The sequence below is a fragment of the Ahaetulla prasina genome, chromosome 17, assembly GCF_028640845.1.
Source record: "Ahaetulla prasina isolate Xishuangbanna chromosome 17, ASM2864084v1, whole genome shotgun sequence".
In the NCBI taxonomy this organism is placed as follows: Eukaryota; Metazoa; Chordata; class Lepidosauria; order Squamata; family Colubridae; genus Ahaetulla; species Ahaetulla prasina.
The window spans coordinates 11,076,593-11,094,253 of NC_080555.1; the positions used below are offsets into that span (position 1 = coordinate 11,076,593).

At 50.3% G+C, this 17,661-nt stretch overlaps 1 protein-coding gene across 1 annotated transcript; it reads left to right on the forward strand.

The window, feature by feature from the left end:
- Window positions 1–4,785: 4,785 nt before the first annotated feature.
- On the forward strand, window positions 4,786–15,641 carry LOC131186448 (solute carrier family 22 member 6-B-like). Its single transcript, XM_058160038.1, has 9 exons — window positions 4,786–5,311; window positions 6,321–6,424; window positions 8,277–8,431; window positions 10,312–10,480; window positions 12,802–12,925; window positions 13,134–13,246; window positions 13,443–13,657; window positions 14,457–14,565; window positions 15,434–15,641. Exons 1-9 carry the CDS (start codon window positions 4,901–4,903, stop codon window positions 15,639–15,641), a joined length of 1,608 nt encoding a protein of 535 aa, XP_058016021.1. The 5' UTR covers window positions 4,786–4,900.
- Window positions 15,642–17,661: the final 2,020 nt, after the last annotated feature.

Here is a 17,661-nt window from a genome sequence, read left to right on the forward strand (position 1 = left end):
CATGGAGCCAGAGCTGGGGGCTGGAGATATTTCCTCCTCTTCAGCCTGTCTGGGCATGGAGCCAGGGCTGGGGCCGGGAGGCATACTAGAACATTCCTCCGTGTTCGGAAGCAGATAAGAAGGCCCCGGCTGTGGTGAGATTGGGCGAGACACAACAGGTAGCGAAGGTAAGTAGATTTCACCATTGATCTCCTGGTAATTGATCCAAAGTCACCCAGCTGGCTTTCGTGCCTAAGGTGGGATTTGGTTGGACTCGCTCTTGCTTTCTAGCCTAGTGTCTTGGCAACTTTAAGACTTGTGGACTTCAACTCCCAGAATTCTGGGAGTTGAAGTCCACAAGTCTTAAAGTTGCCAAGGTTGGAGACTCCTGCCTTAAACCACTATACGGTGAAAACTTTTGAGTGGTACCAAATGTCAAAAAGGTTGTGTGAAAACATTGCGCAGGCTTGCGTGCGCTCCTCAGGACCATGCTCCGGAAAAGCCGAACTTCCGGGGTACTGGCGCACACGTGACCCCAACAATCACTTGGCTCAGGGGTGGGTTCTATTTACCTTTACTACCAGTTCGCATTGTGCCCACGCATGCGCAGAAGCTTCTGCGCAGGTGCAAAAGAGTTTTGACGATTTTTTGGGTCAGTGGGTGGAGCCTCCTGCCAGTGTTACTACCGGTTCTGTAGAACCGGTCCGAACCGGGGGCAACCCACCACTGAGCTGGCTGGTGCGCATGCACAGGCTGGGCTTTCGCACTGCTGCACGCACGAAGGACAGCTGATCATCGCACATCCATGCGCGCCAGAAACCCAGAGGACAAGCAGGCAAGGCCACGCATGCCAGGTGACATGGCTTTGTACGCCACTTTGGGCACGAGTACCGTAGATTCGCCATCACGGCACTGATCCCAAGTGGTCCGCATCAGGGGTGAAATTCAGAGGGTTCCTACCAGATCACGCATTACATTAGGGCTGACTGCACGAAGCCCCGCTCACCCTCGCGGACGTCATGACGTTCCTTTTTTGTGACGATTTTCAGCCCCTGCACATGTATGGACATTTGCAAACAGGTAGGGTAAGAAAGGGACGCGGTGGCTTAGTTGCTAAAACGCTGAGCTTGTCGATCGAAAGGTCGGCAGTTCAGCGGTTTGAATCCCTAGCGCCGCCTAACGGAGTGAGCTCCCGTGACTTGTTCCAGCTTCTGCCAACCTAGCAGTTCGAAAGCAGGTAAAAAATGCAAGTAGAAAAAATAGGGACCACCTTTGGTGGGAAGGGAACAGCGTTCCGTGCGCCTTTGGCGTTGAGTCATGCCGGCCACATGACCACGGAGACGTCTTCGGACAGCGCTGGCTCTTCGGCTTTGAAACGGAGATGAGCACCGCCCCCTAGAGTCGGGAACGACTAGCACATACGTGCGAGGGGAACCTTTACCTTTAGAGGAGGTAAGTGAATTTCACCCCTGGTTCCCCTATAGATCAAACTAGAACAAAGCAGTCTATAAACATTGCTGAGGTTGATTCTACTGGACCCAGCGCAGGGGGGTGGGTGGGTTGGCCTAGATGACCTCCAAGATCCCTTCCAATCCGATGACTCGAGGATACTGTCTATGCGTGTGTACCCAACTCAGCACGGACTGTGTCAAAAGGCCAGGAGAAGACCTCTAGAGGAAGTAGCGCCCGGGGCTCTGTGTGCAGGTTGACTTCCAGGAATTTGAGTTCATGGAAGAAAGAGCCAAAAACTCAAGGCTTGCGCGCCGCCTTCCACGTGCTCAAAGCTGGCAGGAAAGGGAAGGTCAGTTGATCAATGGTTAGCCACGTTCTGACCATCCTTGGATGCGAGACAGGATGGACCTGGGAAAGCTACTTGCAAACTCATTAACTAGAAACCGCGTGGGGGGAGGGAGCGTTCGTCTCCAATTAGAAGAGGCGAGAATTTTAAACAAGGCGCTCCCAAGAATCTCTCCATAAATGATAAACGAAACCAAAGTTCCAGGAACGAAAAATGACGCATTTTGATGCACAGGCTTGCTGCGAATCTTGTATTATTAATCTCAAAAGGCAGCCTGTTCGATAAAGCGTGGCTTAAAAAAATATCCCGGTTTGGCAACTTTTCTGCAAAGCGTCTTGGAAGAGGGCAGAAAGTTCCCGTTGCCAAAGCGCCAGGCCAACCGTTGCGGGGCTTGGTACGACGTGAACACCTGGCAAAAGCGAGCGCAGGAAATGGACAGCACTGACGTAGAGGTTTCATCTCCATTTCTCCCCAAATTAAAAGAGGGGGGGGGAAACAACTTCTCCTGCACTGCTAAACCAGCATCTTTTGTGTGTGTGTGTGTGTTAATGTTGGTCCAAGTCCCCTGCTTTAACCACTGCGCTGCGCTGCCTCTAACTTTGCAGCCGCGGGTTCAAATATTGAGGTGTGCGGTGTGTGAAGATTCGCCTCCAAGTACGGCATCAATTATATTGTTTGTGTCAAAGATTTGCGGCAGAGATCTCAAATGAATCGTTTACAGATAGTCCTAGACCAGTGATGGGGAGTCTTTTTGCCGTCACGTACCAAAAACGGGGGGAGTGTGGGGGTTGGGGGGGGTCGCACGGGGCGTGTGCCCACACCCATAATGCAATGTGCACCCTGCCCCCCTGCGCATGTACGCACCCCCCCGTGTTCCCCCTGCCCGCGCACATGCTTGCACGACCCTCCACGCTCCCCCCGCCGCATGTGCGTGTGACTCCCCAACATGGCTCATTTTGGGCCTAGTAGGCCTCCCTGAAGCCTCCTGGGGCCAAAATTGGCCATGGCGGGGGGTGCACCACACACAACCTACGCTCCCCCCCCATGTTTGCACGCACATCTCCCCCCCCCCCGTGTTTGCACGCGCGCCCCACCCCTGCGCCAGAGGCCAGAAAATCAGCTGGCTGGTGGGAGGTGTGCGCACATGCGCAGTGGAGCTGAGCTGGGCGACAGCTCGCGTGCCCGAAGAGAGGGCGCCACGTGCCCCCTGTGGCACGCGTGCCATAGGTTCGCCTTCACGGTCCTAGATCAGTGATGGCAAATCTTTTTGGCACCGAGTGCCCAAACTGGAATGTGCAAGCATGAGCATGTATGTGTGCGCGGCGGGTGCCCGAAACCCAAAGACCAGCTGGCTGGCGTGCACATACCTGTTTTTTGGCCTGAAAAATGGCCTCTGGTGGCTAAACAGACTAATGCAGTCTGTTATTAACAGCAGCTGCTTGCAATTATTGCAGGTTCAAGTCCCACCAGGCCCAAGGTTGACTCAGCCTTCCATCCTTTTATAAGGTAGGTAAAATGAGGACCCAGATTGTTGTGGGCAATAAAAGTTAGAATAGAATAGAATAGAATAGAATAGAATTTTTATTGGCCAAGTGTGATTGGACACACAAGGAATTTGTCTTGGTGCATATGCTCTCAGTGTACATAAAAAAAAAAAGATAACGTTCATCAAGGTACAACATTTACAACACAATTGATGGTCAATATATCAATATAAATCATAAGGATTGCCAGCAACAAGTTATAGTCATATAGTCATAAGTGGAAAGAGATTGGTGATGGGAACGATGAGAAGATTAATAGTAGTGCAGATTCAGTAAATAGTCTGACAGTGTTGAGGGAATTATTTGTTTAGCAGAGTGATGGCCTTCGGGAAAAAACTGTTCTTGTGTCTAGTTGTTCTGGTGTGCAGTGCTCTATAGCGTCATTTTGAGGGTAGGAGTTGAAACAGTTTATGTCCAGGATGCGAGGGGTCTGCAAATATTTTCACGGCCCTCTTCTTGATTCGTGCAGTATACAGGTCCTCAATGGAAGGCAGGTTGGTAGCAATTATTTTTTCTGCAGTTCTAATTATCCTGTGAAGTCTGTGTTTTTCTTGTTGGGTTGACTTTGTATATAATATACAAATGGATGAAGACTATTGCTTAACACAATGTAAGCCGCCCTGAGTCTTCGGAGAAGGGCGGGATATAAATTCAAATAAAAAAAAAATAAAGGTCCAAAAAACACCCCCCAAAACAGCCTGAAAACGGCCTGAAAATGGCCCGGAAAAAGGCCCAAAAACGGCCCCAAAAAACCTGTTTTTGGGCTGTTTTTCAGGCTGTTTTCCAGCACTCCGGCACTCGCAAAGACCAGCTGGCTAGTGCATGCCAGAAACCAGACGAGCAGCTGGCGATGGCGCGTGTGCCCACAGAGAGGGCTCACTTAACAACTGCAGTGGTTTACTTAACCACCGGGTCAAGAAAGGTCGCAAAACGAGCGAAGCCGTTCGCCATGTTATTGATACAGGAAACAGCCATGTATTTACTCTACTCTGAAGAAGAAGCAATCTCTTCTTCCTGTCTCCAGAATGCCGTGTTATGCACTTTGGGAGTTTAATTTGCCAAAAGTCACCTTGATCCCTTTCCTATAACAAGGTCGGGGGAAAAAAAAAAATAAGAGCAAAGAGGAAGGAAAAGAAAAAAATGATGTACCGGTACTTCTACATGTCTACAGTTGAGCGCAGGCAGTCATATGGAGCTCTAAAACAAGCGAAATTCACTTAACGACTGTCTCGCTTCGCCGTGGAAATATTGGGCTCCTTTGCGGCCGTAATTCGAGGACTGCCTGCGCGTTGCTTTCTTGGAGGGGTGAGAAGAAAAAGGACAAACATGGGCAAATACAAGGCAGGCTAAAGAGACATAAACACACACACATAGAGATGCACAAACACACACACAGACCCTGCCTTCTCCGTGGCTGTTGTCCCACCAGCTTCCCATGCCAGGGGGGTGCCCGGTCAGCCGCAGCTTCCTGATGGCCATTCATTAATCCGACCTGCCCTCTTCATTTCCGCTCCTTGCTTATAAAAACGGGTCCTTTCCTTGGCAGTAAGGAAAAAAAGAGAGAAAGAACCGGGCAGACATGGCTCCAGCGAAGGGACAACGCCGCCTCTCCCTATGCCCAGGGCCTCCCGTGGCCACCATCCCCTTCGGGGACCTGCTGGAAGAAGTTGGCAGCATGGGCACCTTCCAGATCTTCTCAGTCTTCTTCCTCTCGTTGCCCGTCCTTTTCCTGGCAAGCCACAACCTGGTGCAGAACTTCAGCGCGGCCACCCCAGACCACTGGTGCAGTCCGGCGCAGCCGGGCAACCTCTCCGGGCAAGAGAACCTGGTACCGCTCGGGCAAGACCTGAAGCCGGACAGTTGCCAGCGCTTCGCAGGGTGGTTGGCGCCCGACGGCAACGACACGGCGGGCAGAGAGGCGGGGCTGGAACCCTGCTTTGATGGGTGGCAGTACGACCACAGCACCTTCGCTTCCTCCATCGTGACGGAGGTACGTTCAGAGGTCACCTCTTATTTAATTATTTTTTTTATTTATTTACTTATTAAACCCAGTCAGTCAGTCAATCTATGGCATATCCTACATGGGCTTGCAATATGTATCTAGATTTAAAAAACAACAACAACAATAAAATAGGAATATTTAAAACATCTACCAATCATCAGCATCATTTAACGATCCCTTAATCCTTTGCGGGATGGAGTCTGGGCAACTCAACAGAGCTATCAGAATGTTCACTGGCCGGATGCCTTTCCTGTTGTCAGTGTGGCTCCGGAGTCCATGCATTGCTCCCAGATATCCCTGGTCCCAACTCTGCCTCCGACGCAGAACCCACATCCGGGCCTTCCCCTGACTCCAGGACTGGCCCATTGTCCTCCCCAGCCTCCTCACTGTCAAACTCCGCTGCCAGGTCTGCAGGCTGCTGGCGGACCGCAACAGTTCTCCAGTTCTCCGTGCAACACACTAAAGCAGTGATTCTCAACCTGTGGGTCGCGACCTCGTTGGGGGTCGAATGACGATTTGCCAGGGGTCGCCTAAGACCATCGGAAATATGGGAAGTATACTTGCGAGTCGAAGAATCGCGCTCCAATGGTTGACTCCACAAGCCAGCTGCAGGCTTTTCAGATCGCTAGCCGGATTCGGCTTCAGGCGCGATGAATTAAAAAAGAGAGAAATCTTTGCTTTGACGTCTCCCTCTCAAGCCAGCTGCAATCACTCCCAATCGCTAGCCTAATCTGGCTTCAGGCGCCATAAACTTAATAGGGGAGGAGTCTCCGCTTTAATGCCTCCGTCCTCAAGGCAATCGCAAGCAGTTCAGATCGCTAGCCAAGACGGCTTCAGGCGCGATAAATTCAAAACGAAAATAATTTTAAGGTTGGAGTCGCCCCATCGTGGGGAATTGTATTAAAGGGGTCGCAGCACTATAAAGGTTGAGAACCACTGCATTAAAGCCTTGGTCCCCAACCTTTCTGCAGCTCTCTCTTCTTCTGTGTCCTCGCAGTGGGACCTGGTCTGCAACCTGCAGCCCCTGAAGAGCCTGGCCCAATCCCTCTTCATGGCAGGGGTCTTGGTGGGGGCCTTCATCTTGGGAGACCTCTCTGACAGGTAAGAAGCCCAGGCGGCCGAAGGAAATTCCGCAAGCAAAGAAAACGGGTGGGGTGGGATGGGGGGCTGCCCGATCCAGAGAGGTACGTACAAATCGCAGAATTCTGCACGGCAAGAATTCTACAAATAAAAGAGTGTATTTTAGGCGGCCTGAATGTTGCTGCTTAGCATATTTGTCTACCTTATTATTTATTTATGATCTGCCTTTATTATTTTTACGGATAAGGTAGCAAAATATGTCCGGCGCATATCCAACACAGCTTCCTCCTCCGATTTTCCCCACAACAACCCTGCGAGATGAGTTGGGCTGAGAGAGAAAGATGGGCCCATAGAATCATAGAGTTGGAAGGGACCTTGGAGGTCTTCTAGTAGCCCAACCCCCTCTGCCCAAGGCAAGAGTCCTTTTACCCTCCCAAAGTCACCCAGCCAGTTGTTCGCCCCTAGGACTAGAGCTCCCAGTCTCCCGGTGATTGGCCCAAAGTCATCCAGCCGGCTTTCACAGCTAAGGGGGGACTAGAACTCCCAGTCTCCTTCTGATTGGCCCAAAGTCATCCAGCCGGCTTTCATAGCTAAGGTGGAACTAGAACTCCCAGTCTCCCGGTGATTGGCCAAAAGTCATCCAGCCAGCTTACATAGCTAAGGGGGGACTAGAACTCCCAGTCTCCCGATGATTGGCCCAAAGTCATCCACCCGGCTTACATAGCTAAGGGGGGACTAGAACTCCCAGTCTCCAGGTGATTGGCCCGAAGTCTTCCAGTCGTCTTTCATAGCTAGTGGGGGACTAGAACTCCCAGTCTCCTGGTGATTGGCCCAAAGTCATCCAGCCGGCTTTCATAGCTAGTGGGGGACTAGAACTCCCAGTCTCCTTGTGATTGGCCCAAAGTCTTCCAGCCAGCTTTAATAGTTAGTGGGGGACTAGAACTCCCAGTCTCCTGGTGATTGGCCCAAAGTCATCCAGCCAGCTTTAATAGCTAAGGTGGGACTAGAACTCCCAGTCTCCTGCTGATTGGCCCAAAGTCATCCAGCCGGCTTTCATAGTTAGTGGGGGACTAGAACTCCCAGTCTCCTGGTGATTGGCCCAAAGTCACCCCACTGGCCTTGTATCCAGTGGTGGCTTGCTCCTGATTCGGTCCGGTTCTTGCGAACCGGTAGTAATGGCGGCGGGAGGCTCCACCCACCTGCCTGGACGTCTTGTATCTAAAGCGGAACTAGAGCTCTCCATCTCCCACTTTCTAGCCTGGTGCCTTAACCTCTAGACCAAACCTCTTATCTCTCAAAGAGATGAACACGGAGGAGGAACCCGTTTGGCTATGTAAAGGCAAGGATGGGGTTGATTTTTTTAAGACCGTTTTACACTCTCCTTTCGAGTCCTACGCAAAATCCGTCTCCTGCCCTCTCCCTCCTGGAAAAAAACTGGGATCTAACCAGTGGTGGGATTCAAATAATTTAACAACCAGTTCCCGGCCCTAATGACTGGCTTGGTGGGCGTGGCAATGGTGGGCATGGCCAGGGGTGTGTGACAGGCAGCACTCAGCCTCCTGCACTTCCCCTGGGAGCAAAAACGAGCCATGGCCTATTTGGGGTCTAGTAGGCTTCCCTGCAGCCTCCTGAGAGCAAAAACGGGCTGGGGGGGGCAGAACCCTGCTCCCCCCATGTCCAGTTTTGGGCCTAGTAGACCTTCCTGCATTTACCTGGGAGCCAAAACGAGGTATGTGGGGACTCCCGGAAGGGGCCGGGAAAAGAGGAGTGAGGCCAGCTAGCAATTTAACAACCGGTTCTCCTGAACCGGCTGAATCCCACCACTGGATCTAACCGATATGTCCTAAGCCTACTTGTAACCCTCTTGGCACAGATACGGACGCCGGCTGATCCTGATTTGGTCGCTGCTGATGGTAGCTGCCATGGGCACCGGGGCAGCCTTCTCCAACAGCTTCCTCACCTATTGCATCTTCCGCTTCCTGAGTGGCATAGGCATTTCGGGATTCCTGCTGAATTACATCTGTTTAAGTGAGTGCTGCGGATGGGAAGGGGGATGAGAAGGGGGGCACATGGGAAGATATGGGGTGAAAGAGCTCTGGTTCCAAAGCTCGGCAAGCTTTGCGCTGGGTGGACTTCCAACTCCGAAGAATTCTTCAGTCAGCCTGCTTTAGATGGGGTAAACGAAGGGTGAAATCAGAGGTGAAATCTAAAAATTTTCCCTACCAGTTCTGTGGGCGTGGCTTAATTGGTGGGCGTGGCTTGGTGGTCAGGTGACTGAATGGGCGTGGCCAATAATAATAAATAATAATAATAATAAAGTATACAAAACTTAGGAGCACACCTTCTTTAAAAATAGAGGCACCGGTCTACTAATTGCCTTTTTTTGGGAGCACACCAGTCTATCTTCTTTAAAAATAGAGGCACTGGTCTACTAATTGCCTTTTTTCGGGAGCGCACCGGTCTACTTTCTTTAAAAATAGAGGCACCGGTCTACTAATTGCCTTTTTTTGGGAGCGCACCAGTCTACCTTCTTTAAAAATAGAGGCACCGGTCTACTAATTGCCTTTTTTTGGGAGCGCACCAGTCTACCTTCTTTAAAAATAGAGGCACCAGTCTACTAATTGCCTTTTTTTGGGAGCGCACCAGTCTACCTTCTTTAAAAATAGAGGCACCGGTCTACTAATTGCCTTTTTTGGGAGTGCACCAGTTTACTAGCCGCCTACAGCGCTGATCAGCTGTAGTGCGGCCCTTTGAAGTGCCACGGCAGTCATTTAAGGTGGTTTGCAGTTATTCACCACTTGGAGCTTCAGGGACAGAGAAGAGGAACAGCGAGGTGTGGGCGGTGGGGAAGGGCAGGGTTTTTTGCTACCGGTTCTCCGAACTATCCGCCCCCATCGCTACCGGATCGCGCGATACGGTCCGAGCCAGGAGCATTTCAACCCTGGGATAAACTGTGGGCAATGCTGGCTGAAGAATTCTGGGAATTGAGGTCCACAAAGTAGCAAAGCTTCAGAAATATTGGGTTAAATTGATGGCTTGGCTACTGGCATCAACAAGGAGCTGGACTGGTTAGCCTCAAGGGGACCCTCCTCCAATTTTTGGAAAGCAGTCATAGATTGGTGCTCTCTGAGCTTGGTTGTTTTCTGGCAGATGTTTCATCACCCAACTAGGTAACCTCATCAGTGCTACTACCGGTGGTGGTGGTGATGATGATGATGCAAGGAAACCACTCCCACTCCCTTCTAGCACTGATGATGTTGCCTGGTTGGGTCATGGAATGTCTCCAAGAAAACATCCAAGCTCTGAGAGCACCAAGGACCCCCACAGTCCTCCTCCTCCCCCTCCTCCTCCCTCCTCCTCCTCCTCCTCTCCACAATCCCCATTCTCTTCTAGCACTGATGATGTTCCCTACTTGGGTCATGAAACGTCTCCAAGAAAACAACCAAGCTCAGAGAGCACCAAGGACCCCCACAGTCCTCCTCCTCCTCCTCCTCCTCCTCCTCCTCCTCCTCCTCCTCCTCCTCCTCCTCCTCCTCCTCCTCCTCCTCCTTCTCCTCCTCCTCCTCCTCCCTCCTCCTCCTCTCCACAATCCCCATTCCCTTCTAGCACTGATGATGTTCCCCAGTTGGGTCATGAAACATCTCTAAGAAAACTACCAAGCTCTGAGAGCACCAAGGAGCCCACAGCCCTCCTCCTCTCCCGCCCCCTCCATAATCCCCACTCCCTTCTAACCCTGAAGATGTTAGCTAGTTGGGTGACGAAATGAAGAATGAAGAAAACCATGAAGGCCAGTGGCTCTCCGTTCAACCTTGAGCTACGAATGTTCTCATCTCTCATGGATCGATCCATCATCCTACCCTTGTGCTGGGGGTCTGAAATTTCGGCTTGTCTTCCTCTTCCTCTCCCAGGTCTGGAATGGGTGCCCACCAAATGCCGGGCCGTGGTGGTCTCCATCCAGAGCTACTGCAGCACAGCTGGGCAGGTGCTCCTGGCAGGGTTGGCCTATGGCATCCGTGACTGGCGCTGGCTGCAGCTGGCCATCTCCGCCCCCTTCTTCGCCTTCTTCGCCTATTCCTGGTGAGTCCCCAATTTCCCCTTCTGGCCAGAACATAACTTGAGTTGTGAAGAAGGCTGCAGGCCTCTGGCTGGGTCCAGATGTTCGTATAAAATCCCCAGGAAACTTCATAGGTCAAGGGTCTCCAACCTTGGCAACTTTAAGCCTGGTGGACTTCAACTCCCAGAATTCCCCTTTGCTTTGCTATGCTGGCTGGGGAATTCTGGGAGTTGAAGTCCACCAGGCTTAAAGTTGCCAAGGTTGGAGACCCCTGTTTTAGGTAGTCCTTGACTTATGACTGCGATTGAGGACGGGACCTTCTGGTTTTTTTAAGTGAGGTGGTCCTTAAGTGAGTTTCCCCTCCCCCGCTTTTAAGACCCTTTTTTTTTTTGCCATGGTTGTTAAGCGAATCGCAGCAAGTGTAAAACCGAATCCCGCAGTCGTTAAGTGAACCATGCGGTTGTTAAGTGAGCCAACTCTCCATGTGGCCTTTGCTTATGGAGAAGCGAGCTGGGAAAGGATGCTGCAACCCTTGTAGGTACGTGCCATTGCCAAGCACCCAGAATTTGAACATACCACGTAGTGGAATAACAGGGTGGGAAGGGACCTTGGAGGTCATCTAGTCCAACCCCCTGCTCGAGCAGGGGACCCTGTATAGGGACAGTGGTGACTAACCTTTTTGCCATCGTGTGCCAAAAGCGGGGGTAGTCGGACATGTGCGTGCCCACACCCATAATTCTATGCGCCCTGTCCCCCCCCCCCGCACTCACCCTGCTTATGGCCCAGTTGGCCCAGTAGGCCCGTTTTTCTCTCTCCCCGGGCTCTAGGAGCCTGGGGAGGGCGAAAACAGCCTTCCCCACCCCTCTCTGGAAGCCAGAAACTGCCCGTTTGCTGTGGGACCGGAAGGCCTGCTTTTGAGCTCGGGTGCCCATCAATATGGCTCCAGATGCCATAGGTTCGCCATCGCGGCTCTATACCATTCTAGTCAAATGGTGGTCGAGTCTCTTCTTGGACAACTCTAGGTATGGAGCACCCACAAATTCACAACACCCACAACACGCGACCATGGCAATTGTTGTGACCCAGGCCCAAGTAGGTAGTAAGAAACTCAGTCCGTGAAAAAACAACAACTTTATTCGAACAACTGAGAATTACTTCATTCCCAGTGTCGTTCAACTCAAGTTAAAATGAATTCCTCCCAACACAAATTCCTCAGTTATCTCACAAACCTTGGTCCAATTAGGCAAACTGCTAAAGGCCCTTCCTGGCAAACGTCCAGAAGTCACAAAAATAAATGCAAGACGTAGAGAAAGAAGAAGACAAAGCTATCAACATTGTTTTCCGGCAAAGAGCCCAAAAGCCGTTGCTGGTCTTTTAAGCCTTATGGGAGGGGCCAATCATCTCTTGGCCCTACTCCTGAGTTGTCCTCTCTGCTTGAGCTGCTCTTGCCTTCTGGCAGCTCTTCTCATGCGTGCATTAGGAACAGGCTCCTCCTGTTCCTCTGCCTTACTCCTATCAGCCTCTGGAGGCTCCCGAGTCGCACCTCCCTCCCCGATGGTCCTGGCCTCACCTCAGCCTCATCGCTGTCTGATTCGGTTGCCAGCTCTGTAGGCTACTGACGGACCACAACAGCAATGCTGTGGTGGTTGTAAGTGCAAGGACTGGCCCTAAGTGATTTTTTTCAGCGCTGTCGTAACTCTGAATGGTTGCAAAAACGAATGGTCATAAGTCGAGGATAACCTGTAAGTGGGTCATGGGTCCTGCCCTACATCCTACCCTGCTTGCTGACTGAGTGGCATTCAATGCGACAGGCGAGAAAGCGGTACAGGTAGTCCTTGACTTATGACCACAAATTTCTGTTCCTAGGCAAGACATTTATAAAATGAATTTTGCCTCATTTTGCGACCTTTTTTGCCACAGAGTGGTCAGGTGAATCCCTGCCGTTGTTAAGTCAGTAACCCGGTTGCTAAGTGAATCTTGGCTTCCCCCATCGACTTGGCTTGACGGAAGGTCACCAAAGGGGATCACATAACCCCGGGACATGCGACCGTCATAAATACGAGTCTGTTGACTTTTGATCACATGACCCTGCGGGATGCTGCAGCAGTCATAATCAAAATTTAAAAAATGGTCCTAAATCGCTTTTACGGCTCTGTCGTAACTTCGAACGGTCACTAAACGAACTGTCGTAAGTTGAGGACTACCTGTATACCCTTTTTAAAACAACGAAGCAGCTCTCCCTGGCCACTAGGCTTTCCCACCACGGAGAGCAGGATAGGGGCCGGATCAAACCCAGAGCCCCAGAAGCAACTTATCAAGCCCTCCAACCGGACCTTCTCCGCAGGTGGCTTCCAGAGTCGGCCCGTTGGCTCCTCATGAACAACGAACGTGAGGCTGCCCTGCGTAACCTGAAGCACGTGGCCAGGATCAACGGGAAAGCCGCAGCGGGGGAAGCCGTAGTACTGGAGGTGAGAAGCAACGGGGTTTCTCTGGGGTTCAGGGGATGACTATGGGTCTCCAAAGTTGGTTATTTTAAGACTTGTGGACTTCAACTCCTCATGCTGGCTGGGGAATTCTGGGAGTTGAAGTCCAGTCTTCTTAAAGTGCCCGAGGTTGAGAAACACCGCAAAAACTGTTGTGTTTATTCTTGTCTAATCCTTTCTTCTCCCCACATAGATGCTGGAGACCCAAACGGGGAGTAATTCTCCAGGACGGGGCAACCACTCTTGCTTGGACCTCTTCCGCACCCCTGGACTGAGACGCATCAGCTGTTGTCTCATGTTCATCAGGTATGGTGAAGACAGAAGGATGGACAAAGCAGATCCGTCTTCTCCCAAAAAAAAACAGAGGTCCTTCTCAGATTGAGAAGATGGCAACTTCCATCTTCTCCAGTCAATGAGGAGACCCTCAACCCAACACCAGCATTTCTTAACAGTTGTGGGATTCCACCTAGATAACTTCTACCCCAATATTTGTCCTTCTCAGTTTCTCCATGAACATGGCCTATTTTGGGCTCTCCATGGACCTCTCCATGTTTGGCATGAACGTCTTCCTGGTGCAACTCTTCTTTGGAGCGACAGACCTGGTGGCCAAGATGGTCTGTGCTCTGCTGCTCAGCTACGTCGGCCGACGCATCATCCAATCAGTTTCCCTCATCCTTGCAGGAATGTTCCTTTTGGTCAGTCTTCCTGTCCCTTCCGGTAAGAAGAAACAATGAGAAGGAGTCTCCACCTTCAGGGGTTTACTAGCAGTTGTAATTTACTCCCCCTATTTGTGGGAAAAGACAGGATCAAGAGCAGAGTTTCTGAAACTGGGAACTTTAAGATGTGTGGACTTCAACTCCCAGAACTCCCCAGCCAGCCATGCTGAATGGATGGATGGAGTTAGATCAGTGCTTCTCAACATGATGGCTGGTGAATTCTGGGAGTTGAAATCCACACATCTTAAAATTATCAAGTTTGAGAAACAAGAATGGGTGGATGGATAGATGGATGGATGGATGAAGGGATGGATGGATAGATGGAGGGAGGGAGGGAGGGATGGAGGGAGGGATGGGTTGATGGATGGGTGGATGAATAGATGGGTGGAGGGAGGGAGGGAGGGAGGAAGAGGTAGTTAGATCAGTGCTTCTCAACATGCTGGCTGGGGAATTCTGGGAGTTGAAGTCCAGCCATCCTAAAGTTTCAAGTTTGAGAAACAAGAATGGATGGATGGATAGATGGATGGATGGATGGTTTGATGGAGGGAGGGAGGGATGGATGGATGGGTTGATGGATGGATGGATGGGTGGACGAATAGATGGATGGGTGGGTGGATGGAGGAAGGGAGGGAGAGAGGGGAGGGAGGGAGGAAGAGGTAGTTAGATCAATGCTTCTCAACATGCTGGCTGGGGAATTCTGGGAGTTGAAGTCCAGCCATCCTAAAGTAGCCAAGGTTGAGAAACACTGTCGGAAGAAAACTAACCATGTTTTGCTTTCATCCCACCTCCATTTCCCCTAGATATGTTGACGCTGCGTCTTGTCTTTGTGGTTCTGGGTAAAGGCTGCTTAGCGGCATCTTCCATGTGCCTCTACCTGTACGGAGGGGAGCTCTTCCCAACGGTGATCAGGTAAGCCGATAGGTGTGGAAACCGCGTTGGGGGAGGGGTCCCTCTTGGAAATCCAGGTCAGGTTCCCCCTTTCAGAGACATCCTGGCTCCCTTTCTAGATCCAACAGCCCAGGATTCTCCTACCAACATTCATGACCATCCCCAGGCAGGGGATGATAGGAGTTGTGGTTAACGCCCCTGGAGGACACCTGCTTGGCGTGTCCCGAAAGGATCAATCTAGAATTGAAGAAACCAGGCCTTGAATCTCAGCAGGCAGCACTCTAGGCCAGGGGTCTCCAACTTTGGCAACTTTAAGACGTGTGGACTTCAACTCCCAGAGTTCCTCAGCCAGCAAAGCTGAGGAACTCTGGGAGTTGAAGTCCACACGTCTTAAAGTTGCCAAGGTTGGGGGCCCCTGCACTAAACCACTGTTTCTTACCTCAGCAACTTCAACTCCCAGAATTCCAGGAGGCTGGCTGGGGAATTCTGGGAGTTGAAGTCCACAAGTCCGGGACCCCAGCACTAGACCGCTGTTTCTTACCTCAGCTACTTTAAGAGGCGTGGACTTCAACTCCCAGAATTCCAAGAGGCTGGCTTGGGAACTCTGGGAGTTGAAGTCCAGAAGTTCTTAAAGTTTGCTGAGGTTGAGAAATACTGCATTTTTAGACCCTGTTTTGTGGTTCTGGGTGTAGTAGAGGAAACAGAGCCTGCCTGGCTATGCGCGATCTGTAGTCCCATGTGAAGCTACAACAGGGTTGTTGTTTTTTTCACCCACCTGCTGGGGAACCATGGGCTAGGTGACTCCGCCTCGCCTACCTCCCAGGGTCGTCGTTGTGCAGGTGAAGAGGACAAGGGAGGACCGACGATCTCTGTGGGTTTTCCTCGACAGGCAAACAGGCAGCAGCTTCACCACGGTGATGGCTCGGCTGGGTGGCATCATAGCCCCTCTGGTGCTGATGGCTGGCGACTACCAGCCTTTCCTGCCCCTGGTGATATTTGGGGTGACGCCCGTCGTGTCCGGCATTTCTGCGGTCTTCCTGCCCGAAATGTTTAACGTCCCTCTGCTGGATACAGTGGCAGAAGTTGAAGAGAGGTGAGTCACCTTCTCCATTGCCTCCTCCTCCTCCTCTTTCCCCCCATGTCCCTCTTCCATTCTATTCTGACTTAGGTTCTATTTCTATATTTCTATTTCTCCTCTCATTTTCCTTCTATTGTTTTCCTTCTCTTCTCTTCTCTTCTCTTCTCTTCTTCTCTTCTCCTCTCCTCTCTTCGCCTCCCTTCCTTTCCCTTTCCCTCCCCTTCTATCCCATCCCATCCCATTGGTTCTATTTCTATATTTCTATTTCTCCTCTCATTTTCCTTCTATTGTTTTCCTTCTCTTCTCTTCTCTTCTCTTCTCTTCTCTTCTCTTCTCTTCTCTTCTCTTCTCTTCTCTTCTCCTCTCCTCTCCTCTCCTCCCCTCCCTTCCTTTCCCTTTCCCTCCCTTCTATCCCATCCCATCCTATCCTGCATTCTATTCTATTCTATATTTATTCTCTTCTCTCTCTCTCTTCTTCTCTTCTCTTCTTCTCTTCTTCTCTTCTCTTCTCTTCTTCTCTTCTCTCTCTCTTCTCTTCTCCTCTCCTCTCCTCTCTTCGCCTCCCTTCCTTTCCCTTTCCCTCCCCTTCTTTCCCATCCCATCCCATTGGTTCTATTTCTATATTTCTTTTTCCCCTCTCATTTTCCTCCTTTTGTTTTCCTTCTCTTCTCTTCTCTTCTCTTCTCTTCTCTTCTCTTCTCTTCTCTTCTCTTCTCTTCTCCTCTCCTCTCTTCGCCTCCCTTCCTTTCCCTTCCCTTTCCCTCACCTTCCATCCCATCCCATCCTATCCTGCATTCTATTCTATTCTATTCTATTCTATTCTATTCTATTCTATTCTATTCTATTCTATTCTATTCTATTCTTCTCATCTCGTCTCTTCTCTTCTATATTTATTCTCTTCTCTTCTCTTCTTTCCAGTCCAATCCATTATTCTATTCTATTCTATTCTATTCTATTCTATTCTATTCTATTCTATTCTATTCTATTCTATTCTATTCTATTCTCTATTTAATATAATATAATATAATATAATATAATATAATATAATATAATATAATATAATATAATATAATATAATATAATATAATATAATATAATATAATATAATATAATATAATATAATATAATATAATATAATATAACAACAGAGTTGGAAGGGACCTTGGAGGCCTTCTAGTCCAACCCCCTGCCCAGGCAGGAAACCCTACACATCTCAGTTAGATGGTTATCCAACATTTTCTTAAAATATTTATTCTATTCTATTCTATATATTATTCTAAACTATTGTTGTGGCTCCAGCCTCCCCCCCCCTCAGGCCTGGCCCCCTGCCAGAGAGTGACTCAGAGAGTGAAGGGGAAGGGCCGTCAGGGCTCCCTTCTGCAGGGCCGGCTTCCCTGGCTCAGCTCCAGGAGCCAGAGGCAGGTGGAAGAAATAACGGGGCCTCTGTCTCCTGTACCTCCCCCCGCCCAGGCAATGCTCCCAGACCCAGCTGAGGACAGTCAGTCCTGGCTGGACCCTAGGTTTCGTAGACAGGAGAGGCGAGAACAACAGAAGCAGGGGTGGGGCCGGCCTAGGAAGTGCTGAATCACGGAGCCACACCCCACAGGGTATAAAAGCAGCAGGGACTGCTATACTACTCCGTGGCGAACAAATCAACTGCTTAGAGAGAACTTGAGCTGAAGTACTGTTTGTTCCTGGTTTCCTGGTTGACTCGCTGGCATCAAGAAAAGATAACAGAGAAACTTGGCAGATGCTCACTAGTTTGCTGCCAGTGGACTGAATTGCCGGCTGATTAAGTCATCGCTCGTGCCTCCCGGACTAAGTGGGGGGGGACGACAGAACATCTATTCTATTCTATTCTATTCTATTCTATTCTATTCTATTCTATTCTATTCTATTCTATTCTATTCTATATTTACTCTATTCTATATATTGTTCTGTCCTGTTCTGTCCTGTCCTGTCCTGTCCTATCCTATCCTATCCTATCCTTACCCTACCCTGCCCTTCTCTATCCATCTGGTTCGATGCCTTTCATCATT

Bases quoted from the DNA above. Each gene is read 5' to 3' on its own strand.
- LOC131186448 (XM_058160038.1), top strand. From the start codon at position 4,901: ATGGCTCCAGCGAAGGGACAACGCCGCCTCTCCCTATGCCCAGGGCCT. The intron at 12,926-13,133 runs GTGAGAAGCAAC...CTCCCCACATAG, and splicing joins GGGAAGCCGTAGTACTGGAG to ATGCTGGAGACCCAAACGGG. The intron at 13,658-14,456 runs GTAAGAAGAAAC...CATTTCCCCTAG, and splicing joins CAGTCTTCCTGTCCCTTCCG to ATATGTTGACGCTGCGTCTT.